Source organism: Lampris incognitus, chromosome 2, assembly GCF_029633865.1.
Source record: "Lampris incognitus isolate fLamInc1 chromosome 2, fLamInc1.hap2, whole genome shotgun sequence".
Classification (NCBI taxonomy): domain Eukaryota; kingdom Metazoa; phylum Chordata; class Actinopteri; order Lampriformes; family Lampridae; genus Lampris; species Lampris incognitus.
This window is the reverse complement of record NC_079212.1, coordinates 44,013,510-44,040,421: the sequence shown is the minus strand read 5'-3', so window position 1 is coordinate 44,040,421 and position 26,912 is coordinate 44,013,510. Positions and strand designations below refer to the sequence as shown.

Sequence of the window (26,912 nt, the reverse complement as noted above, 5' to 3'; positions counted from 1 at the left end):
AGTCCAAAAAGGAGCCCCGGGTTTTATTAAATATTGCAGATTTTCTCCTGACATTGTACAGAATTTTCTCTGGAGTGCAATATGATGAAAGTTCATTCAGCCAGTGCTTTTGTGACGGTGAGTTTTCTGTTTTCCAATTTATAAGCATAACTCCCCCCCCCCCCCGCTGTACTGGCAAGTAATACGAAATACTTCTTATGGTGAGTTACTGTTAGCATGTCAGCGTCACCCAATAACCAAATCCTGGGATCATATTTCCTGTTCTATGATGATATCAGAAACAGTGGTTATAAGGAACTTCCAAAACTGTTCCAGGTAAGGCCAGCTCCAGGGCACGTGGAGCAGATTGCCTTCAGTTATCTTATGCCTCTGGGAAGGGGCTGAATTCTAGCAGCAGTGATGTGGCATCTGTAAAAGATGTGGCAACAGTTATCAGCTATGACTATGCTATTTCAGTGTTGTATTCTGTAAATTGTGCAAACACAACATCCAGTGCACGTTGTCCGTGTTGGGAGAGAGATCCCTCCTCTGTTGCTCCCCCTGAGATTTCTTCCTATTTTCCCCCTCCCTGTTAAAGGTGTTTTTTTTAGGGAGTTGTTCCTTATTAGATGTGAGGGTCTAAGGACAGGATGTTGTATTGCTGTAAAGCCCCCTGACGCAAATATTTGTAATTTGTGATAATGGGCTATATGAATAAAGTTGACTTGACTATTGAAAACCGTAATAAGAATAATCTGAAAAGTATTATTATTATTAGTATGGTCATTACCATTATGTTATAATAAGAAAGTAAAAATCAAGAGAAAGGTGAAAAAATAAACTGAAGCAAATAATAACACAACTCGATTTTTGTCATCTTCAGTAAATACACTGGGATTTTCCAAGGCAGATTTTGTCATGAAACAACTATAACAGCCTATTTGGGATTATTTTGTATCTCATTTGCTTTGAATTACTTAGAAAAATGGGAGGAGGGGGTCAGAAGGACGAGACCCCGCCCCCGCCCCCCCCCCTTTCCCACTATGTCACTACGACAATTAACGAAACGGTTTACGGCAGTCCTCTTTCAATCGGAAGCTTGCCGGCTAGCAAGCTATCGCTTGGACTGCGTCTCTTGTTTTAATTCCGGTACCTGCAAACATATTTTGACAATTAAGTGTTCCAGCCAGACGGGATGGATGTTGGCGAGCTCTTAAATTACCAGGTAAATATGTTGCTGCTGTTCTCGGACAGCTATATTGAAGGCAAGCTAGCTAACATGCAGCAGTTCGTTCCTCAGCCTGCATGTTGTGGGGCACAGGCGGGCAGTTTAGCAACAAGCATGGGGTCTGTTTACTTTTTGTTTTTGCTCTGTCACATGTCGTTAATGTTGCTTTGCCAGCTTTGCCAGCTGTGCTTGCTTTCACTCAGCGCTGCTCCACAAAGCACCAACTTACTCTTGGGCTTAGTCCCAGTTAAAATGACAGAATTCAGCTAATAGGTCTGTGAATGTTCTCATTCATCCAGGTCATGGTTATCCAAAGGAGTTGAATCAAGTGCAACTGGACTTGGTATATATCCGTGAAGACGTTTCGCCTCTCGTCCAAGAGGCTTCCTCAGTTCGTGCCTTCCTGACTAGACCAAGCTAGTCTGACTGGCTGGTGATGAGACTCAGAGGAGACTCCAGAGACTCCCTAGAGGATAAATTCTGGATGAGAGGCGAAACGTCTTCACGGATGTATATACCAAGTCCAGTTGCACTTGATTCAACTCCTTTGGATAGTTCAGCTAATAGCGTGGCAGTTAAACATGTAAGTTAACGCAGCTCTCTAACTGAATGACGACTGTTGAATGTCCCTTCACTTCTTAACTAGCTGCTCCACCTCACAGAAACCACTGTTAGCCAGAGGCACACAGTAGAAACACACACACACTAAAGTTGTGGTTGTTAACACATTATTCTTCCCCCGAGTATTCAGTTAGTATCCCGTTATTTGATAATAAACATTACTGGTTGGTTGTAAGATGACTGTTAACACATACAGTGATATTGTCCATTGTATGTAGACAAGAGGGAAATGAAAATGAGCATTCTTGACCTTGCTGCCTAACATTATTTGTGATCATTTGCATAGTAAGATGTTCATTAGCTGGATGTGAGGATGCATTCTAATTAAAACTACACCCTCATAAGTTTACCATGAGGAAACTTAAACTGAAGTTGAACCCACTTTTTCCGCAGTTCTCAATTATTTTCCAGTCCATAATCCTCTTAATTGGATGTGATTGTGGAAATTAATAAAGATTCGTGGCTTTCACCAGGTCTTTTTATTTGAAAACATAGACACTCCCAATATTTGAATACTCTGTATATTTGTAGCTATGGCCCATATTGAATTCAATTTCCCTTTGCTTTGCAAGCCCGATAGAGGAGCAAAGCGTCCCAGGGAAGATGACGGGACAGGGAATGGAGCAGAGGAGGAACCCAGATCAGGGAAGCAGCTAAAGGGGCTGGGGAGCAGGGACCTGGCCAGGCACCGAGAGTCTGTAACAGCAGGAGTAGTAGGGGAGATGATGGACACAGATGAGCTGACCAAAGACAAGAAGAAGATTCTAGAGAAATTGATGGACGAGGAGGACGATGAACCTGAGGTGAGTGAGGGGAACTGGCAAGATTATGCTGAGCAGACCGTGTATGTATCCAGGAGAAACTTATGGACTAGATGAATCTTATCTGGGTGGGGAAAGTTTTAAAGAGTGAGAAGGAATTGTCAATCTGTTTCTGAAAATAAAGACATTTCATTAGAACAATTGTAAGCCTGTATTGTAATGGACTGCAATATACAGTTACCTTTTTTTTCTTTATTCTTTTCAATTATATTGTCCTGTTCTTATTATTATGCACTGTAACCTTAAAGTTTGGTGTGTGACGAGTCATTATAGTCACTGTTATTACCTAGCCAATTTATATAGGCTCTTATGTTTATCTTGTTTTCTGATTAGCGCCGCTGCCTATTGGTTTTAGAAAAACGTGTAAGCACTGCCACTCCACCCACACGAACAAAAAAAAACAGGCTCACTTAAAGGTCTATTAATCATCATGCTAATAGTTTCTCAGTGATTTCTGTCACGATTTTTTTTCTGTCTTTCCTTCCCTTTTCATTCATTCTTCATTCTTCTCTTCTAATTATACAGGGCGAGCCTGTGGATGAAAGTTCAGTGAAAAAAATGATCTTGACCTTTGAGAAAAGGTCATACAAGAACCAGGAATTGAGGATTAAGTTTCCTGACAACCCAGAAAAGTGAGTTCACTAATGAGAATGCGAAAAAAACATTTTTTCACTTGCACGTTAATGTTAATTGCATTATAATAAATCAGTAAAACACATTTTCCGAGGAGAGGCAAATGTAGAAACGCATATTATGCTAAACTTTTCATAGTTTTATTCAGAAGTAGTAGGCACACTTTTGAAAAGAAGATGGCTTGAAGCAATAGGCACTGTTTTTATGTTATATCAGAATAAAAGTGTTCATAATTCTCTTTCAGGCAGTTTTATTGATTGAACAAAATTCTTCATACTAAGAACAGAATGTATTTAAGTAGTCAGCCAGTTAGAAATCTTGCTCTGTAAGATTTCAACTTTTGGGAATTTTATATACATATGATTTTACGATATAATTTTTTGTAATAAGTGTTAAACAGAACTGTTACCCTCAATTGTTTATCCTTGACTCAGGTTCATGGAGGCAGAGCTAGATTTGAATGACATCATCCAGGAAATGCACGTGATCGCCACCATGCCAGATCTCTACCACCTTTTGGTAGAACTCAATGCTGTCCACTCACTGCTGGGCCTCCTCAGTCATGAAAATACAGATATCCTTTGATTGATTGAATAATTATGCTTCATTGATATATACAATGTAGTATTAATGACCACCTATTGTCTCATTGTCCCTTACCCAAGTGCTATTTGTATACACACTTTGTCACACACACGGACACATGATGCATTTTCACTGCTAAACTGATTCAGTCAGAAAAATCTAATAGCCCTTTAGCTTTGACTCTTACAGAACATTTCAGTAGGTTGCATGACAAATGGTTCATTATTTAGGTCAAGGTGCCAAACCTTGTCAGTACTCACAGTTCTCTGACATGGAGACACAGATGATGATGATGGTGTTAACAAGACTAGGTTAAAACCTAGTATATGGCTGGACCACGACTACATTTATTAAAAGGCTGTTTTTGCATGACGACACATAAAAAGCAGCTTTTTTGATATCGGTTCCGTGAACAGCTGATGATGTAATAGAAAACTGTTCGCGCCAATTCATTTTGAAAGAGCAACGGCCAAAGGGGAAACGCCAACTTGGCGGTCTGACCAATGGTGAAACTCCATCACTCACTCAGGCACTTACTCATGGACAACCACATGTGTGGGGCTGGTTCCGCTATTGTGGTACAGCCAATAAGGGCTCAACAGCCATTCATTAAAACACAAACAATTAAAAATATTAGCAATTAGAGCATACCTTAAACAGCAGAGCGTTTTAGAAGGGGGAGAGCAGTGGCCGTTTGTATATATAGTATATCTGTGACTCTCGCTCTCTCCTTCCCCTGGTGTGTTGTTGTGGACCTGCGGTGGCAGTGTTAACCTGTGACCACAACCCACTCCACCACAGTCAACCATAACGATTTTGTTTATAGATTAAAATGGAGGAGAGTGACTTATTTCCCTCATCACTTTCCTAAAAACAAAGTTGAACAGGAAGGACACTGAAAGTATTGGAGTAACTTCTAATTCTCACAAGTTGTTGTCCTTAATCAGTGCAACATATTGCAATTGCAGTGGTGGACTTGCTACAGGAACTGACAGATATCGACACGCTCCATGAGAGTGAGGAGGGGGCTGAGATACTCATAGATAATTTGGTGAGTAGCTCCTACATGTCAAAGCAGGCTGAGGTGTTTGAGCCCATTGGTTTCACACAAAAAAGCAAGGATATGGACATTTCATTTTGACTTGATGGATGCTCAATAATTCGGGTTTAGAAATCCCAGAAACGTTGAGTCAGCCAACTTTAGTTTACTGTTTGTAAGGTTGGGGATACATGCAGTCAACTGAAAACTGATGGAATCACTTAAACTTGGTGTCCAGATGAACCGACTGAATCTTTCTGGGATGGACATTTTGAGTTTGGTCTTTTTTCTCTTGCCATTTTCGTGTGTCCTTGCTACTTTTTTCTTTCTTTCACTGATAGTCTCATCTAAGTCTTTGCTTCTTTCAGCCATTAGCGTAGTAGTTGTTCATTTCGGCTCTCTGCTTTGTATCCCTTGTGCTCTGTCTCTATCATGTAATGATGAACCTTCCTTTTTTCAGAGTTTATGCTCTTTTTACCATTATCACCGTCATGGACCCTAATATTCCACTAATAATTGAAATAATAGCCCAATCAGAATAAAAATGCCTCATGTAACCACCTCAGTCGGAAGAGACTGGCCCTGTTAGAAGGAATATTTAAATCAAGTTGAGAGGGGTGGTGTAAAACTTTATTAACCCGTTCAATAGGAGACTATTAGTATGGTAGTACGTAAGGGCACATGTGGGTATCTGTCATTTCATGTGACTCGTGCCCTTACGTACTACCATATTAGCGCCCAATAACCATGTAAACACTTAATCTGATCATTTCTCTCGGGTTGGAATAAATATATTCTTTCTGCCCATGTTTACCCCGCGTTGGAATAACATTAGGTGACGCGAACAAATTTGTTCCTGTGTTATAAAAGTGACCAATGATGCGCCGCCACTTAACTGACCGACCAGCTCATTCACAGCCAGATATCGATTTTTATTGACTTCATTGATAGTTTTTTGTTTTAAGCTTTTTCCTCCTTTTTCTCCCCAATTGTACATGGCCAATTACCCCACTCTTCTGAGCCGTCGTGGTCGCTGTTCTACCCCCTCTGCCGATCCGGGGAGGGCTGCAGACTACCGCATGCTTCCTCTGATACATGTGGAGTCGCCAGCCGCTTCTTTTCACCTGACAGTGAGGAGTTTCGCCAAGGGGATGTAGTGTGTGAGAGGATCACACTATTGCCCCCCAGTCCCCCCCCCACCCCGAACAGGTGCCCCGACCAACCAGAGGAGGCACTAATGCTGCGACCAAGACACATACCACATCTGGCTTCCTACATGCAGACACGGCCAATTGTGTTTGTAGGGATGCCTGACCCAGCCGGAGGTAAATGGGGATTCGAACCAGCGATCCCCGTGTTGGTAGGCAACGAAATAGACTGCCACTCTACCCGGATGGCCTTTCATTGATAGTTTTGTGAATTAAACTGCCCTTCATTTTTCTTTTCTTATCACATGTTGAGATGAAAACACGTCGATGGAAGCTCGTTTAGCGCCCCATCAAACTGCACAGCCTGGCTTGAACAAGTGTAAGATCTAATACAGTACTGATGTTTAACCAGCTTGCACATTCTGTTGCTGCTGTTTGTGAATATGCAAGGACACACTGTTTATTAGTTTCGGTTGGAGTTCTGTTTCAGTCGTCCTAATTGAATTGTCCACCATCATTTTTCAAAATACACACCTGATTTTAATAATTACTGTCTATTGGCCACCAACATCTAAATATGGCTTTCTTGATAAGTTTTCTGAGCTACTTAAGGTTTCTACTGCTACGATTGTTTCATCATCTCAGGTGATGTTAATGTTCATGTCGACAATCAAACAGACCCCGGTGCTAGAAACCTAATTAGCTTACTGGAGGCATGTGCCCTTATTCAGCATGTTTCTGGACCCACCCACAATAAGGGGCATACTCTAGACTCAGTCATATCAAAAAGACTTAATATTATTGTACCCTGTGTCATGGACGTTGCTATTTCAGATCATTGTTGTTAATTTTTTGATGTGTCTGCTTTTCCTGTACAACAGAAGAGCACTCGAACAATCAAAAAACGTTTCATTGACAATAATACAATTGAAACATTTTAAAAAACTGCAAATGAGTTACTGTCATTCATGGCATCATAAAGTGAGGATCTTGTGAACAACTTCAACTCAAAAATACGAATTATCTTTGACAACATTGCATCTGTTAAAACTAAAAACATAGAAAAGCAAAAAGCCCACTGGAGAAATGGAGTGGTTATTAGGCAGCTTAAGAGAAAGTGTCGCCAGGCAGAACGACCGTGGAGAAAGACTAAACTTCAGGTTCACCTTGAAATCTCCTAGGATAAACTGAATAAGTACAGCAAAGAAATTAAACAGGCCTGACACTGTGTTTTCTCTAAAATCATTAATAAAAATGTTAACAATAGTAAAGTGCTTTTCTCTACTATTGATCGACCTATTAATCCACCATCTCCAAACCCATCAGATATGCTGTCCACTGAAAAATGTGAGCAATTCACTACATTCTTCAATAACAAAATGATTGCCATTAGACAGATCATTGGTTCCTCAAGATCTAGAAATGAACCTACTATCTAGTTCTCCAGAAATATCACTGGTGCCATGTCTCACTTTGATCTAGACCTTAAAAAACTAGACAATATTGTTTGGCAGCTCAGGTCCTCCACCTGCTGCTTGTATCCTCTCCCTACCACATTTTTAAAAACTGGTTTTAATTGCTTAGCACCTGAGGTGTTAGAAATTTTTAACTGCTCTCTTCAGTCAGGTATATTACCTGCAGCATTTAAAACTGCTGTCATTAAACCACTTCTGAAGAAGAGCAACCTTGATGCAACAGATAATTGCCAACTATAGGCCCATCTCCAATTTATGATTCCTCAGCAAGATACTTGAAAAAGCAGTTTATTCTCAGCTTAATAACTATTTGACATCAAACAACCTTCAAGCCATTTATCAGTCAGGTTATTGATCTCACCATAGCACAGAGACAGCACTTATCAAAGTTGTGAATGATCTGCATATGATCACAGACTCTTACCAGAATCAAGTTTTTTTGGTTTGGTTTTTGTTCCCCCCTCCTTTTCTCCCCAATTGTATCCGGCCAATCACCCCTCTCTTCTGAGTCATCCCGGTTGCTGCTCCACTTCTCTGCTGACCTGGGGAGGGCTGCAGACTACCACATGCCTCCTCCAATACATGTGGAGTCGCCACCTGCTTTTTTTCTACCGAGAGTGAGGAGTTTCGCCAGGGGGACGTAGCACGTGGGAGTATCACGCTATTCCCCACAGTTCCCCCTCCTCCCTGAACAGGCGCCCCGACCGACCAGAGGAGGCACTTGTGCAGCGACCAGAACACATACTGACATCTGACTCCCCATCCGCAGATTGTTGGATCTGCCTATCTGGGTTGGCCTATCTGGCCGACCCATTTTGCATCTGGTCGACATCTGGCCGACTACCTACAGGACAGGCAGTTCTTTGTGTCCATTGGAGACTTTGCCTCAGACAAAGTGTGTATTACGTGTGGGGTACCCCAAGGTTTGATTCTCGGGCCATTACTATTTAATCTCTGTATGCTCCCACTCGCACATGTTATACAGAGACAAAAAATAGATTACTGTCATTATTCAAATGATTCACAACTGTACATATCCCTATCTCCTGATTACCTAGATCCCATACATTTCCTAACTGTGTATTGTTGATATTAATCTGTGGATGTCAAAGAACCTTTTACAACTGAACAAAGACAAAACATAAATACTAATTTTTTGGTGCAAAGGCAGAGAGACGGAGAATTGCAGCTCATCTCAGTTCTCTGTCTTTTGAGTGCAAAAGTTAAGCTAGAAATCCGGGCGTAATCATAGACGGCAATCTAAATTTTAAGAGCCATATCAATCATCTCACAAGATCAGCCTTCTAACATCTTAAAAACATTTTAAAACTAAGGGGCTTTCTATCAAAATCAGACACAGAAACTAATCCATACATTTCTAACAAGTACACTAGACTTCTGTAATGGTCTAGTCACCGGCCTCCCAAAATCAGTTGTGCGGCAACTACAGTTAATTCCAAATGTGGCAGCACGTGTTCTCACCGTAACTAAAAAGTATGAACACATTACACCTGTTCTTAGATCTCTGCATTGGCTCCCCGTCAAAACTAGAATCGATTTTAAAATTCTGTTACTTGTATACAAAACTCTAAATGGCCTTGTACCTCAGTATATAAAAGACATGAATTACATCCAAACCAGCAAGAACTCTCAGGTCCAGTGGTAGTGGTCTTTTAACCAACCCTCATACTAACTTGAAAGCAGGGGAAGCTGTCTTTTTTATTTATGCCCTAAGTAGATGGAACGCCCTGCCTGAGGACCTGAGAGAGGCCCCCACAGCCAAATGGTTACAGCGCATACCACATGGTCCCAACCATCGCCGGTTCAATTCCAGCCCTTGACATTTGTTGCATATCGTGCCCCTCTGTCCCTCTTCTCTCTCCCATTACCCATCTGCCTTTCACTATCACTGTCTAATACAGGTAAAAAAATCTTTAAAAAAAAAGTATGATGTGTTCCTTGGCTCTTTTTGCTGTGGAACCCTCAATACCACATTATTCTTCCCTGGAACTGCCAAGGAATATACTTGCAGAGTCAGATTGGATGGTTTGTTGAATCCATTTTTCCTCTGTAAAGCCACAATGTGTCCTTGTATGTAATACAGGAGCCACGTGCCTTGATGAGATGAATCAAAATGATTCACTTTGGTCTATGGTGGCTCATGAATCTTTGTTGACTGCTTGTCTTCTGTCATCTGTAATACCCATTTAAACACAGCAGCAAGTCAAGACCTTGCCAACTCTCAGCGTGAATCCATCCAATTCCTGCTTTTTAGTGGTGAACATGTGGACATGGTCAGAGAAACTTGAACAGAAACCTTTTTTTTTTGTCCTGGCACTGCTTTGAATTTTGAGGGGGAGGGGAAAAAACCCATATAATTTCTAATTTGCAATTCATCTTTTTTAATTCTAAAGATTGTGTTTTTGTTCAAATTTCTTTTCATGTTGCTAAATGCAAAGATTGCTATCAAGGCGGGGAAATGTTGGCAGAGCTCCTGTGAAAATGGCCATTGAAAATATGGATAAGAGAAAACAAGAAAAAGGAACACTAAAGTCGATTTTTTTGTCAGATCAGCATCAAATTAAACTTTATTATATGCAACCTTTTTTACATCAAAGTGCAATGCAATGTGGTTTACATATCTGTATAAAATAAGAGGAAATCATCATCATCAGTTCCGTAACCTATGGAGGTCGTAGGAACACAGCTGATGCCTCAACAAGTCTCGGTTGAGCCATCATTGTGTTTCAGTAGGGGGAGTACCTGGCGGTCCCTATCTCCTCTCCGGGTATGGATGGCCGTTGGTTCACAGAGGAACTCATCCGCCTTTTGACAGGTTTCATTTTTAGTCCTGCTGGGTGTGTCCACACACCCTCCTCACAACAACCCAAGGGTTGAAGTGGGGGTGCCGGTTTAGTCGCTGACGACCCAGCGATTGCAGTTTAACGTCATACCGAGGACCAAAGAGGAAATGGGGCTCAATGAAAACAATTTGATGGTAAAAACAGCAAGGTTGAAGCTACAAGTGCGATAAAATTAAAATTAATAGAAAAAGGCAAGAGAAAATAAAAATTCCATTTAGCATACTATCTCTAAATGGGAAATTGCTGGTTTTCCACCTTATTTTTATCTGTAGAAGGGATCGCATATGAAAATGACTTGCAGTTGTTCCCAATCATTTCTGTATCTCAGAGGCAGCAGTGAAACAGCATTGGTTTTTGTTTTTGTTTTTCCCATCTACCAACTGATGTCACGGTACATCACATGGCAGACCACAGCCTAGGTTAGTTTGGGTTTCTAAAGATGCTGTTAATTTTTTGTTAAAGGATTTTGACCTGCCCATACTGAACACATTTTCTGTGCCTGCAGCTGGAGGGTCAAGTGGTAGCCTTGCTGGTCCAAAACATGGAGCGACTGGATGAGCAGGTGAAAGAGGAGGCTGATGGAGTCTACAACACTCTTGGTAAGAGGATGCTCTTCAGCGCCAAAACACATGTTGCAGGGCTAAGTGGAAGGGATGGGTATGTGAGGGGAACAAACACAAGCAAGGCACATATGGATCTTTCACCTGACAGTGAGGAGTTTCACCAGGGGGATGTAGTGCGTGGGAGGATCGCACTATTCTCCCCAGTCCCCCCCCCCCGGCCCCGAACAGGCTCCCAGACCGACCAAAGGTGGCGCTAGTGCAGCGACCAGGACGCATTATTATGAAACCCACTGCTTTTCTGGGCAAGACACGCCCTGTGTAGCATTCAAGCACTAGGATTGGCCAGGCGTCCAAGCGCTAAGATTGGCCAGGCATCCAAGCGTATTAAAATGAATTGAGGATTTGAGATCTTTGACCACCTCCGACGCAAACCGTGTTTGTTTTTTTGTGATTGAATACACTTTTCCACACGTTTTGTGTGCCCTTATTAACAAGTAGTGGTTATCGCCATCAGCCAACTACTTAATACAGAAAAAATTAATCCCTTTCAGGAACTGTTGCTGCATATTATTATATCAGTATCGTAGTAACTTTTTGACGACAGGCTGACGCTACTCAAAGCGACGTTTTTTTGTTAGCTTAGCTATTTTTTCCACAAAAGGACAAGTGATTGTTCGGTATTATGTAATTGGTTGATCGCGATAATCGCAGTTTGTTAATAAGCACACACAAAACATGTGGGGGTCACAAATTGATAACACTTTAATCAGAGAGGACACCAGAATGCCTTTAGCCTATTCTTTATTAGAGGTCAGGTAGCAGAGGCGTTAAAGTTACTACGATACTGATATAATATTATGCAGCAACAGTTCCTGAAAGGGAGTAATTGTTTCTGTATTAAGTAGTTGGCTGATGGCGATAACCACTACTTGTTAATAAGGGCACACAAAACGTGTGGAAAAGTGTATTCAATCACAAAAAAAAAACAAACACGGTTTGCATCGGAGGTGGTCAAAGATCTCAAATCCTCAATTCATTTTAATAGCGAGTAGGCTCGTGGGCGTGCGTAGCGCAAGCATGGACGCCTAGCCAATCCTAGCGCTTGGACGCCTGGCCAATCCTAGTGCTTAATGCTACACAGGGCGTGTCTTGCCCAGAAAAGCAGTGGGTTTCATAATAACGCGACCAGGACACATACCCACATCCGGCTTCCCACCTGCAGACACGTCCAATTGTGTCTGTAGGGATGTCCGACTAAGCCAGAGGTAACACGGGGATTGGAACCGGTGATCCCCGTGTTGGTAGGCAACGGAATAGACCGCCATGCCACCCGGACACCCCGGGAAAAGTATTTTTAGTAACTAATCTAGCACCAGACTGAAAAAAACACCTCCAGTGTTTCTGCAACTCTGTAGATTTAAAATGTCTACAGCAAATGTCTAGCTAGGTCATCGTTGATACTGCCAGAGAATTACCAAAGAAACCGTTATTCTTCAAGGAATCTGATTTTAGCAGAACTAATTCAGTAATACCTGTAAATATACCAGTTGAAAAACAATGGGTTGATAAATTATTTATGCCTTTACTGTCTGTTTTCTTCTGAAGAATAAAACAGTTTTCCAAATGGAGATATCCATTCAAGGCATCTAAGCAGCAGAACTGGAGCCGTTCCCAAGAGCAGTGTCTGAAGAGCGCCCCCGTAGATTATTGTTGCAACTGACAAAGGACAAGGAGTTCTTAGTATTCCACTTCTGTTTGTCTTACACAAACCTAATTCTTATTCTTGTTTTTAGCAGGAGTAGTCCTTCAGCCACCGAGCGTCCCGTATGTTTTCAGTGGCAGACAAAGGAAGCCTCTAAAGTCCCATTGAACGTTCTGGCATAGACCAGGCGGTTTTAAAACGCCTCTCTATTGTGGCTTTCTAAATCTCGGAACGACAGTATGCCAAGCCTTTATCATACCAACCAAAGATGATCTTCAAAATCTTATTAAGTGTTCTGGCATAGATCGGACGGTATTTGATGTTGACCCCACGGTCTACCCGAGGGGCCAGAGGCCAGCCGATAGTATGTGGAAGCATGGTCTTCCTCTCTATTTAGCCTCACAATAATCAGCCCGTCTGCTTCTTTGTGCTGAACGAGTCTCTTCAAATAGTTTTGTCGCTGTATTGAGGCCAAGTATCATGAGAGCTTTGCGATGTCTGTGCATGCGCTGTATCAAGGGACCAGTGTTTGTGCGTCTTTATTCAGGTTTGTGTTGAGTACGTGTGTGTGTGGTGTGTGTGTGTGTGTGTGTGTGTGTGTGTGTGTGTGTGTGTGTGTGTGTGTGTGTGTGTGTGTGTGTGTGTGTGTGTGTGTGTGTGTGTGTGTTTGCGCATTATCGAGGGAGCTCTCCAGGCTTGAATAAACCATTTGTCAGCCTTGCCCACCTAGTCCCTGGTCTCTGCTCCGAGCCAGCTGTCCTCCAGGATACTGTCTGTCTTCCTTGTTTGAAACACTGATAAAAAAACCCGGTCTCTTCTCCCAAGCAGCATCTTTCCCGTGCCCCCTCTCTCCTCTCACTCTGGCGGTTTCTAGCTCGCCATCAGTTTCTCTCTTCCTTTGATTCACTTTCTCATTTCTGTTTTCTTTCCTTCCACATGTTCATGCGACTGCCTAAAATGCACTGGTGCCAGCACTCTTGTTCACGTCTCTCTGTCTCTCTTTCTCTCTTTTCTGTTTCACTCCCCTCCCTCCCTGTTGACCTCCATCTTCTCTTAATTCTTCCTCCCTCTACTCCTCCCCACCGATTTTCCTTCATCAGTTACTTTCCCTCCATGTTTCCTCCCTTATTGTATCCCTCCTTTGTCTTCCCATTTTCCTTTCTTCCTTTGCCCTTCTCTCCCTCCCCATCATCCCCCCTTCTCTCTCTCGCCCTGGCATTGTGGTTGTGTCTGCTATGAGTGAGCCGTCACGTGTCGAAGTCGGGTCAACGGTGATAATGCTGGAACAAGCTGAGGCCCCTGACAGACGTTCTTCGTAAAGACGACTGCTAATATTTCACTATTCCTCCCCTAAGTACGTGTTCACTTATATCCATGAGCTCTACTAATAAAAAGCAAGGACTATAAATATAAATATAGACGCCTTAGAGAAAGAAGCCTGCAGACAAAAATAGAGTTGTGTTACAGCATGCAGGAAAACAAACAAGCAGGTAGAGCGTCTCCTGTTGGACGGTGTTGAAGTCTCTGGAATTTTGAGGTCACATGATAAAACCTACTCTGAAAGTGCCGAGGTCTACAAGTAGGTCGAAAGTCTTGATTTTTCCTGTGTGTTTTTTCAATATATTTGAAGCGTTCCCTGAATTATTTCCCTTGCTGTTTCATCTCTACCCCGCCCCATCCCAGCCCATCTCATCCTTTGGTCAAACCTTTCAAACAGGATATCATGAAATATACAGATGTTTCTAACGGATTTGGTTGGTTGGATCGATGAAGGAATAACATGGTAGATTGACAGATGCACTGAGGAAAGAGTGTGTCTGTGTTTGCATGTGAGATAGATGAACATTTGATAGATGGAGAAAAAGTCCATATTGTTTTGGCCTCCTGTTCACATCAGCCCCATTGTGTGTCTCGGATGACTGGATTGTCATCGGATAGGAGTTAATTAAACAACAATACAAGTATAAATGCTTGACATGTTGAGGGAGGTTTGTGAACTGATTGCCTACCTACCTAGACCACCTCAGTTGTCGGTCAAGGGATACTTTGTGACCACATTGTAGTAAGGTGTAAATGCAATTAAACTTCCTTGCCATATACATCAGTGTTAGCAGAAATGTCATTGCTGATATGCATTTTCAACAAAGATGGATGAGGGGCAGGAAGCTGACTTGTCATAGTAAGTCAAACGCAATAAACATGTTATACTGTTTTTCACCACTAGTCGACTTCTTTCCCGGATCCAAGTAGTCCCCTGTGCAGTGATGTACTGAAAACTGCGCTTACTTAAGGTACGTCAGTTGTGGGGCGTCCAGGTGGTCTAGCAGTCTATTCTGTTGCCTACTAACACAGGGATTGCCGGTTCGAATCCCTATGTTACCTCCGGATTGGTCGGGCGTCCCTACAGACACAATTGGCCGTGTCTGCGGGTGGGAAGCCAGATGTGGGTATGTGTCCCAGTCACTGAAGTAGCGCCTCCTCTGATCGGTCAGGGCGCCTGTTCGGGGAGGGAGGGGGAACTGGGGGGAATAGTGTGATCCTCCTGCGCTACGTCCCCCTGGCGAAAGTCCTCATTGTCAGGTGAAACGAAGCGGCTTGCAACTCCACATGTATGGGAGGAGGCATGTGGTAGTCTGCAGCCCTCCCCGGATCGGCAGAGTGGATGGAGCAGCGACCGGGACGGCTTGGAAGAGAGGGGTAATTGGCCGGGTATAATGGGGGGGAAAAAAATCCCCCCAACACCCAAAAAAAATGGACATCAGTTGTCAAACACAGCTTCCTCTTCCTTTTCCAAAATTAAGAGCTTGTGTAAATAACAGCTGAACTTATTAAAGCAAGCACGGCCTGCATAGCAAAAGTGACGTTCCATTAAAAACCATTAAAGAAAGGTAATATATGCAGTCATATACATAAAATGCAAACAAATCTCAGCATGGACACTGCACGTGCATGTTAATGCCGCGTGTAAAGAGGACCCTGGTTTACAATGCATTGCCGCTCACTTCTCCTGCGATTCTTTCCTCCCGTCAGCCATCATCGAGAACATGGCGGAGTTTCGACCGGGCCTGTGCACCGAGGCAGCTCAGCAGGGACTCATGCAGTGGCTCCTCAAGAGAATCAAGGTGAGAACTGTGCTGACTTTGTCCTACATTTTCTCCCGAAACACTTTGCTATGTCACACGATTCATTTCAAGATTTAAAAGGTTGACTCTTTAACAGTCCCCGTGGGGAACACGGTCAGTTTCGACAACTGTTTTCACTGTAGGAGACAATACAGCTGAAACTTTGGTTTTGCAGACCAAAATGTTTTCTGCAGAGATGCATGATAGCAAATTTTTGGTGCAAACTGCCATTTCAACTTAGCATGTCGATGTTTCTTTTTAAATGGCAGCAGATTTGATGGTCCTAAACTAAAGTATGTTTTCTGACCCATTTGTGTCCACGTAAGCTTCCTGTCAGAGCTACACGAATGTGCCATTACTTTTAAAGATAAAAATAGGTGAATTAAATTCAATTCAATTCTATTTATTTTCATTAAAAACCATGTGCAGAAACATGTTAAAAACAAAATGAAGGCTGCGGCTTCACCAAACAGTGCAAGATAGACATAGACAAACATGACAAACATAGTATAAGATATATACAGTTGAAGACTACGAGCTAAAGATAAAGTTTAAAAAAAAATAATATAAAAAAGTGCACGAGTATAAACATATTTACAGACATTCAGTGGGTAGCCAGGTTCAGGTGGGCAACAGCTTGGGGAAAGAAGCTGTTTATGAGCCTGGTAGTGCGGGCTCTGAGGCTCCTGTAGCGCCTCCCAGAGCGCAGGTGGGAGAACAGTCCATGGTTGGGGTGGGTGGGATCTCTGCTGATGCTGAGACCCCTTTGTACTGTAGGTCCAAAGACAAGACATGTATGTCAGGTGAATCGGCCGTACCAAATTGTCCCTAGGTGTGAATGTGTGTGTGTGTGTGTGTGTGTGTGTGTGTGTGTGTGTGTGTGTGTGTGTGTGTGTGTGTGTGTGTGTGTGTGTGTGTGTGTGGGCCCTGTGATGGCCTGGCGTTGTGTCCAGGGTGTCTCCCTACCTGCTGCCCAGTGACTGCAGGGATAGTCTCCACCATCCCCACGACCCTGAGAGCAGGATAAGCGGTTTGGATAATGGATGATTGGATGTTTTATGAATAAAAGTCAGTCAGCAGAGCAGCCATCCCCCTCGATTCATTTTATATAACGAAAACCTCGACGGTTGAAGACATTTGCAGTCTTCTAGTAAAGACTGTGAAATTATGATAACCTGATCTCTGTTATTTCATGTCAGACTTGGTCGCTTTCGTGCAAGGGTCCGCCTGGAGGGCTGAGTATCCACAGACTGACAGGCAAAATGATTTTATTAGGTAGATTTTTTTTAGCTTGAGTGCTGCATATTAACTTTTTTTCCCACAGTTCCCATACAATTGACTTGAGTGCTGTGCAAAAGTCTTATAATGGCAGGAAAAACACCGGTTTTTCTGTCCGTGTGTAGGTGTATCTGTCTGCTGCTAATCTTGTATACTACTGGGCCTATGACTGAGTGATCAAGGACCTGTCGTGGTTATGGTGATTCAAAACCTTGGAAAAACCTGTTTTATACCAACTCCTCAGCTGGTTTTTCGCCCAAGTCCGAGCACCTGAGAAGGGAAGATGTGTCCACCTGGCAGAGAGCTGCACTTTACTGAGTGCACTCCTTTAGTTCAGATATATAATCCATTTTGACTAAATTGTAATTCGTGTGAACACCCTCAAGTCAAATGGCAAGTGCCATTTGACGGTGAGGCTTGTGATATTTGTATTTCCCAGTATTATTCAGCTGTAGTTCAGAACAGCTAATATAGTATTTACAATTTGTCCTTCATCAGCGCCCACTGAGAATATGACATGTGCTTATCAACATATTCTGTAATTCCCTGTGTTGTTTATTTTTCAGTACAAATGTTTTGGCAAGAAAACATTACCAGGGCGTCTGGGTAGCATAGCGGTCTATTCCGTTGCCTACCAACACGGGGGTTGCCGGTTTGAATCCCTGTGTTACCTCCGGCTTGGTTGGGCGGCCCCATAGACACAATTGGCCATGTTTGCGGGTGGGAAGCCAGACAATCATGTTGAGGGTGGTTGTGGTGCAGAATGGGTTTGTTGAAGAATGCGATGAGGTTTACCATGCCATGGAGTAAACAGGTCACAAGATACTTTCATTTGAGCTGTGACTCCCTCCACAATCATCCTTCCTCTCTTTCTCTCTCAGGCAAAGATGCCATTTGATGCTAACAAGCTGTACTGCAGTGAAATATTGGCCATCCTGCTTCAAAATAATGACAGTAAGTGTCCCTGAGTTTCTGTCTCCTCCTAACCTTGTCAGTCCAACTTCCTCTTGCATGGTTACAAACAACAGCTTGTTGTGATGGGTTGTGAACAGACACTGTCGGGAAAACACCTTCGTGTTCCTCGTCCCCGGGTCCGTTGATGTGAAGAAAACAGCCACCACGTCTTAGGAGATTAAAATGATTTTATTGAGTACAGATCTGGAGACACACTCTGCCAATCCGTCGTATGTGTCTGACTTTCTATTGTGTGTGTGCTTCTTTATATGCTAAACCTCCCTTGTTCATTCATCACACATGGCCTTGATTTTCCTGTCCACTATGTTTGGTCAATGCTCCCTTTCATGGTTGAGCTTTAGGGAGTGCTCATCCTGTCTGGACCTGCAACTCTTATCGGGGGCCCTCCTTGCACCAGACACGGTATCTTTCCCAAGGCCTCAGAGGAGGGCAACCCCCCACATTCCGTGCGAGGCATGTAGTATATTTCATCGACATGAATGTGTCTTTCTTCACCCTCTGTTCTGGTTACACACATTGGTTACATACAGAGTAATACAAATAATACCTTGGTTACATACATAGTGATACAAATACACTCGGATTATATGTAATATCAATCAACAACACTCACACACACATAAATGGAAGAACAGTTCGAACGCTGGTTCGAATCCCAATGTTACCTTCGGCTTGGTCGGGTGTTCCTACAGACACAATTGGCCGTGTCTGCAGATGGGAAGCCAGATGTGGGTATGTGTCGTGGTCGCTGCACTAGCACCTCCTCTGGTTGGTCAGGGCGCCTGCTTGGGAGGGAGGGGGAACTGGGGGAATTGCGTGATCCTCCCATGCACTACGTCCCCCTGGTGAAACTCCTCACTGTCAGGGGAAAAGCCCTCCCCTGATCGGGAGAGGGGGTGAAGCAGCGACCGGGACGGCTCGGAAGAGCGGGGTAATTGGACAGGTGCAATTGAGGAGAAAAGTGTGTGTGTGGGGGGGAATCCCCCCCCAAAAAAATGAAAGAATATACTAGTTATATTTCTCATTAAGACCAAGTAAGTGATTTGAATCCGTGAGTTACAGCATCTGTCTCAAATAGGAAAGATGCTTGTAACTGCTTGGCAGTGTGTCAGGCTACCCAGCAACTAGCGGCTCTTTTCCTTCATTCAGTTCTTCTTTACTGTCTTGTGTTGCTTTGTTTTCTCCTTCCTCCATTCCCTTTTCCTCTCCCTGCTTCCCTTCCTCCCTCCATGTGCTCATCTTCCTCTGTCACATTTGTTTCAGTCGACATTCCACCATTCCCTTTCTCTATCCTTTCCTCCCCTTTTTCCCTCCCTCTATCAACCCTCTCACATATGTAGCCACATATGGATGCACACACATGCACACTCCTTTCCTTTGCCCAGCTCGAGCCATTGAAGACCTCAGATAGCCACAGAGCTGTTGGATCTTTGGACATTTTCTGTAATGGAGAGAGAGATGGATTAATATTCTGTGGGAGTCCTGACTCATTTTCCTTTCATTCTCCTCCTCGGTGACTTCAGCCGCCTCAACAATGCTGTCCCCCAATCCATCTTGTCCCGTCACTCCTGTTGTGCCTTTCTATATTCCTAATTTGTCTCTCTCTTTCTATCATCCTCACTTTCTCTCTCCTCCTCTTTTTATCTCCCTGCCTGTCTTGCTTGCTCACTCTCTCTCTCTTGTGTACCTAACTGTCCTAGATACCAGAGAACTCCTGGGAGAGATGGAAGGCATTGATGTGTTACTGCAACAGCTATCTGTAAGTCCCTCACTAACTTATTTCTAATCATACTCTTTGACCTCTCTTCGTTTACTTCTCAGATGTTTTAGCATCCTCTGTTCACTTATAAATCACAATCCCCCCACACCCAAGGCATAACTTTTTAATCAATATACTGACACAGCAATTATTAAGGTCACCCCCATCCTGTAGGTCTATCAAGTTGTTGCTAAAATGCTGAACTAGACACCAGTTGTTAGGGGCGTCTGGGTGATGTAGCGGTCTATTTCGTTGCCTACCAACACTGGGCTCGCCGATTTGAATCCCTGTGTTATCTACGGCTTGGTCGGGCATTCCTACAGACACGATTAGAGGTGTCTGTGGGTGGGAAGCCAGATGTGGGTATGTTTCCTGGTCGCTGCACCAGCGCCTCCCCTGGTCGGTTGGGGCACCTGTTAGGGGAAGAAGGGAAACCGGGAGGAATAGCATGATCCTCCCACACGCTTCATCCCCCTGGCGAAACTCCTCACTGTCAGGTGAAAAGAAATGGCTGGCGACTCCACATGTATGGGAGGAGGCATGTGGTAGTCTGCAGCCCTCCCCGGATCGGCAGAGGGAGTGGAGCAGAGACTGGGACGGCTCGGAAGACTGGGGTAATTGGCCAAGTACAACTGGGGAGAAAGGGGGAGGGGGCACCAATTGTTGAATAACAGACCTGTGCTCTTGTTGAGTGTTAGCTGGGTTGGATTTCAGTCCCCTCTATTAGCCTCAAACAGTATATAAAAAACGATTGTGTGATCCTCCATACTCCATCCATTCCATGTTATTCTTTGACTAGGCTTAAGGCCTCCTAAGAAAGTGGGTTAACCATGTAAGCAAATTCTCACTCCACAAGAAAATATTCTTTCCCCTAAACTACCGACAAGCTGTTGCTGAGCTGAACACTCCTCTGCTCATGTGAAATTATATTTGCAGGCGTTTTTCACAACAGCGTTCTCCTCTTGACGCCCTTCCACAGGTGTTTAAGCGTCACAACCCAGCCACAGCCGAGGAGCAGGAGATGATGGAGAACCTGTTCGATGGTCTTTGTTCCTGCCTCATGCTGCCAGCCAATCGCGATCTGTTTCTTCGGGGGGAGGGGCTTCAGCTGATGAACCTCATGCTCAGGTATGTGGACCTGTCAATGTTTGGACATCGGTAAAATACTGTTTAACTCAGGGTACGATGCATGCTATTAAGTAATGGGTTCCAGCGTTCTTCAGGCATTTTTTGTGCATCATATAGTACTATACCTGATGATGCGTAAATGACAACTTTGAAAGATGAAAATGGAAACAATTGAACCTTGCCCTTTTTGCCATGAGTTTTCTTAAATTAATTTAGCTGTTATGCTAACAGATTCAGTAAGTAAAATTCACAAGAATACTAGGATATTTGACAAACAATAGTCAATACTTTCTAAAGTACCGACTCCAAAACCTAACTGATATTGATCGTGATATTGTTACTAAGACATTCAGTGCTAAATCATTATATGTAGGGTCGTCTGGGTAGCGTGTCGGTCTATTCCGTTGCCTACCGACATTGGGATCACAGGTTTAAATCCCCATGTTACCTCAAGCTTAGTCGGGCGTCCCACAGACACAATTGGCCGTGTCTGCAGGTGGGAAGCTGGATGTGGGTATGTGTCCTGGTCACAGCACTAGCGCCTCCTCTGGTCGGTCGGGGCACCTGTTCGAGGAGGAGGGGGAACTGGGGGGAATAGCGTGATCCCCCCACGCACTACGTCCCCCTTGTGAAACTCCTCACTGTCAGGTGAAAAGAAGCGGCTGGCGACTCCACGTGTATCGGAAGAGGCATGTGGTAGTCTGCAGTCCTCCCTGGATCAGCCGAGGGGGTGGAGCAGTGACCGGGATGGCTCGGCAGAGTGGGATAATTGGCCGGATACAGTTAGGGAGAAAAGGGGAGGGAAAAAAAGATCATGTGTGGCAAGTCTGCACCAGAGGCGGGGGCTCCGGCACAGAGATATGTCCAAAGGTGGTAGTTGAGGATTCAACGACCAATCTATTAAAGACAAAGACTATTAAATCTGGGGTATTCTGTTTTTTTATGGGTTCATTGGACAAAAATACCATAATAACCTTTCAGCACATTGTAATTCAAGTGGTCTGAGAGAAAACTAGACATCTGCACCTCCTCTTGGCTCTGTATTCAGGCTTTAAAAAAATCTAGCCGGGGACAAGATTTTAGCCAATCACGGGTCATTTCAGAGAGAGGACGTTCCTATTGGTTGTTCTACAAATGCACATGCGATCATTTCATGTCTGCCCTGCCCCGCTGGTCACTTGTGGTTGCAACTCGAACACCAAAAATCAACAAGACCAACTCGAAATGACTGCTTCACATGAATGACATTAGTATTACTAAGAGAGTCACTGAAAAAATAATTTTTTACATGGATAGATTATCAATTACAAGTTTCACGAGTCTCGCTTTGTCATTTTCTGGTTGTACATGTGTGCAAGGGGCTGAAAAGCGATGTGGGGGTCATTTGGTGGGAGAGACTTAATGGAGATATACAAGGCAGCAGAGAGGCAGTAGGATTTGCATTGGAATGTACAATGTTACACACTGCAGCTATAAAAACAACAAGATGTCTATGGAGTCTGTGTAATTGGGGAGAGAGCTGCATGGATCCGCATCACCACTGTCCTGCTATCCAATTCTCTGGTGCGTCTCCATTCGGGGGGCAGCCACGATTTAACCTGTCTGGAGCTAATTACGCGGACTCGGTACAGGTGCGGCTGCACCCCATTGCGCCACACTCCTTCCCCCCTCACTCTGATGCTAGGGAGAAACCCTGGCCAAAGTCTACCCCGCCCCCTCCCATAGATGAAGGGCACTGGAGAGAGAAAGGTTTGCTGCATGCTCCTTTTCCCCCTCAGGGTGGGTCTAGGGCAGTAGATCCGATGGCTAGCCATCTGGATTCCAACACAGGTTTAAAATGCCCCACTTTTCTAGCCATTGGCACATCCCAATGCAAAATTTCCCTGCCGTCTGATGATGGAAGAGCCTCTCCCATCTCTTCCCCCGAATTCTCTGCTGGGGACAACCGAGCTCCCTCGATGATAACTGGGCAACTGGACTTTGGACTGCAGGTTTTTGCGTTAGGTGAAACTGACACTTCTGGTGGGGCAGAGTCAGCTGGCCAGGGCTGCTGTGCAAGGACAGACTGTTTTTCTTTGGTGACTGGTTAGCACCTCCCTCATTGGCCACTGGCCTGTGATGGAGCGACGCCTTCTCGGCACCGCTCTCTGAGCCGACGGTCTAATGATGGAGGGCTTTCCAGCTGCTACCTCTGTACCGAACCCCCTGTAAAGCCCACCCCACCACTACCTTTGCAACAATTGGAGATTTCGGCTGGAATGCCGCCACAGACACGATTTGAATTTCTCTATTATTTTAAATGCAAGGGCATTCATCAGTGGCCGATAGGCTGAATCGTCATTGTGTCGCCCGTTTGGTGAAAGATAGTAACTTAACAGACATTTATTTAAGTGGGAATCTTTGAGACTGCCACTTCGATAATGTATGGAACTCATAATGAAAATGAAAGGCTTCTCATGATATGTGGAACAGAACAAAATGTATTTTCAGCATCCAAGAACACCACATGATTATCTTTTTTTCTCATGCTCAGCTAATAGAATTTGGCGATAAATCATGTTTTGCAGCATCGCTAGTATTTCTGCTGTCTGCGCTGTTGTTAACAGTATCATCATCATCCTTCGACCGCAGTCGAGCACTGCTGCCTGCTGTTAAAAGTAACTCCATCCTTTTAGTTACCTGTCTGCCTCCGTGCCACTACAATGAAGGGATTCTTCCTTCCAGGACATGTCGATTGAGGCGAAAAGGCGTAAACTGACTTATGTCCATAGAATTTGCTTCTTTGGGTGCAGAAGTTTTCACTCTTGTGCTTGGATTTTGGAATATCCTGCTGTTTCCGTCATGAGATTGATTCCACGGTCTCAGTGACCATGATGCCCCAGTGTTTTCTTCAGCAGTAGCCATTAGTGGGCAGTCAATCCACCTGACGTTAGAAGCCGCCTATTAATACAACGACCCCACCCTGGAAAGCAATTGCAACCACCCCTTAAACAATACTACTGAGTATAGGCATACCTTGAAACTGCAGTGTTTCCAGCCATGTGCCATGTGCATTATTGAAAATGAACATGTGCAACTTAACAGCATAGAATTAGGCCTATATGTCATGCGGAGAATGATCTGTACCTTTTCAAAACATAGTGTGGTAGTTCTCTATTATTTTGTCCATAGAATGTGACTTTAAATCAAAATAAATTCATGCAGGGAATTGCCGGCTTTTGACAGTGCAGTTGTCACGCATGGCCTGGTAGTGTGCCAGAGGTGTCCACTGGAGCATAGCGGCCTGCTTATCACTCGTTTGCTCAAGATTCGACAACACACCCCCACACACCAATGCTCCCATGAGAGGAACACATGGCTATGTGAACACATATCCGACTTTTTCCTGGGTAAAGTTTTTGAGGATACGATTTTGATTGGTTTTTCACTTACCTTCCGTGCATTGCTCTTTCTTGCACATGCTGCTGCCATTCAATCCCAGTTGACAGATACAATACAGGATAAAGCATTCATTACACAAGTGAAACAATAACACACACAGAATACATACACACACATGGCAGAGTAACCCAGGAGTTCAAATATTACTAAAAAGCTACTACTCCTGCCCTCTTTCTCATTTGGTACAGTCATCCCAAGCTGCTTCCTAAACCTACTTGCTTTCACAAATGAGTCTATCAGTCTGCTATTAATGCCAGTATGTGATCGGTTCTGAAACTGTTTCTGTCCCTTTTTCTTATATTCCAAACTTTTTTTTTTACCTAGTATCAGAGACATATCCCCAATTCTCTCAAGCTCATAGAAGAAGTCTGATTTTGATCCATATCAGTAGTTTTTAGGACATTTTATTCTAGGCGTTTTACTGCTGTTTTCCTCGCTGGGCTGATTGACAGCACACCCCCCCCCCCCAAGCTTTATTTCTGTGGTAATTTCTCTCCCCTCAGCATCGGGGCGATGATATCCTGCATCGTTACCTGTCACTGGAATTTAGCCAAGCACACACCAGAAGGATTTCAGGCAGGATTTATAAGCCCCAGACAAATTGTCAAGATTAGAAGGAAATCATAAAGAAATCTGCAGGCACCTGTCACTACCAGTCATTTAATGTGTGGTGGACAATGACTCATGTGATCCTGTCTTAAACTAGTTTGGCACTCTTGCAAAAATATCTGATTGGCGGTTCGAATCCCCGTGTTAACTCCGGCTTGGTCCGGCGTCCCTACAGACACAACTGGCCGTGTCTGCGGGTGGGAAGCCGGATGTGGGTATGTGTCCTGGTCGCTGCACTAGCGCCTCCTCTGGTCGGTCGGTCGGGGTGCCTGTTCGGGGGGAGGGGGACTGGGGGGAATAGCGTGATCCTCCCACACGTCCCCCAGGCGAAACTCCTCACTGTCAGGTGAAAAGCGGCTGGCGACTCCACATGTATCGGAGGAAGCATGTGGTAGTCTGCAGCCCTCCCCAGGTCGGCAGAGGGGGTGGAGCAGCAACCGGGATGGCTTGGAAGAGTGGGGTAATTGGCTTGATACAATTGGGGAGAAAAGGGGCAAAAGTAAAAAAAAAGATCTGATTGGTGTGATTTTATTTTCAGGCTTTAGTATTGGCTCCTGCGGTGTGTGCTACGCAAAGACGGTAGACTGAAAGTTGATGTTGCATCTTTCCACACAGAACTATTAGCAGCCAGCCTGTAACATGTGATCCTCTGTGGTTACCCATGCTTTCCTAATCGTTAAGTGTGTGCACAATTAAGATGGAAAATTAGTCATTCTGTTATTTTCTCCGTTGCAGAGATTTTGAAAATACTTCGGTGTGCACTCGGCATCAGTTAACTGAAATTCTTATGGTTGATTACTAAATGGGGGGGGAAACGGAAAAAGTATTCTCCCCAGTTCTTATGTTCATGATTATGTCAAGTTCAGACATTCATTTATTTTTAGTTACAGTATGATTTAACCTTCTTCTTTCGGCTTGTTCCCGCCACGGTGGATTTTATAGTTTCTGTCGGTACCCTGTGAGGGCACAGCACCGATGACGGTCGTTGTTAACCCGGGCCTTGACTGATCCGGTATGGTCTTGTCAATCCGCATAATGATTTGGCAAAATTTTATGTCGGTTGCCCTTCCTGACACAACCACTAACCCTGTGGACTAATATTATATATTATAGCATATATTACAGTATGATATTATACAGCTGTAGTACTAATGAGTACCGCTAGGGGGTTGCTGTTGTAACAATCCTAAAAAGAGCTAGAGTTGTAAACCGTCTTGTAAGCCCACTTCAGGATATTTAATGTTAGTGCGGTAGGTCATTTTAGCTGAGATTAATTGCATACCATAGATCTCTATGATTCTGGACACATGGATGAACAAATTGTTACAGATGTAAGGTTTATGAAGAGCTTAAGAACCAAAAAACACTATCCTCCACGTTCCTGAGTGTTTTGTTTTATCATCTGGGATCTTGATTCCACAATCTGTAGTCGTATCAACACATTTTGAGGATTGTCGCTTCCCATGATTACCGTTTGGAACCTGTCTTTTTCTCTAGTTGTACAGCTCAGTTCGTATCCGTCCAATTACCCCACTATTCCGAGCTGTCCTGGTCACTGCTCCACCCCCTCTGCTGATCTAGGGAGGGCTGCAGACTACCACTTGCCTCCTCTGATACATGTGGAGTCACCAGCTGCTTCTTTTTACATGACAGTGAGGAGTTTCACCAGGGGGACATAGCACGTGGGGGATCACGCTATTCCCCCCAGTTCCCCCTCCACCCCTGGACAGGTGCTCCGACCAACAAGTGGAGGCGCTAGTGCAGCAACCAGGACACATACCCACATCCGGCTTCCCACCCGCACACACGGCCAATTATGTCTGTAGGGACGCCCGACCAAGCCAGAGGTAACACAGGGATTCGAACCGGTGATCCGAGTGTTGGTAGCCAATGGAATAGACCGCTACGCTACCCTGGTTACCCAGTTCAGAGCTGTTTGAAG

General features: G+C 44.1%; 1 protein-coding gene across 1 annotated transcript in view; it reads left to right on the top strand.

The window, feature by feature from the left end:
* Positions 1-1,061: 1,061 nt before the first annotated feature.
* ctnnbl1 (catenin, beta like 1) overlaps positions 1,062-26,912 on the top strand; it is a 109,056-nt gene continuing 83,205 nt past the window's right edge. The window contains exons 1-10 of the mRNA XM_056274192.1: positions 1,062-1,204; positions 2,401-2,631; positions 3,175-3,281; positions 3,717-3,860; positions 4,825-4,918; positions 10,899-10,992; positions 15,689-15,780; positions 17,940-18,012; positions 19,734-19,792; positions 20,772-20,920. Coding sequence (XP_056130167.1) covers positions 1,175-1,204; positions 2,401-2,631; positions 3,175-3,281; positions 3,717-3,860; positions 4,825-4,918; positions 10,899-10,992; positions 15,689-15,780; positions 17,940-18,012; positions 19,734-19,792; positions 20,772-20,920 — 1,073 coding nt within the window. The 5' untranslated portion in view covers positions 1,062-1,174. The remainder of the gene's footprint in view (positions 1,205-2,400; positions 2,632-3,174; positions 3,282-3,716; positions 3,861-4,824; positions 4,919-10,898; positions 10,993-15,688; positions 15,781-17,939; positions 18,013-19,733; positions 19,793-20,771; positions 20,921-26,912) is intronic.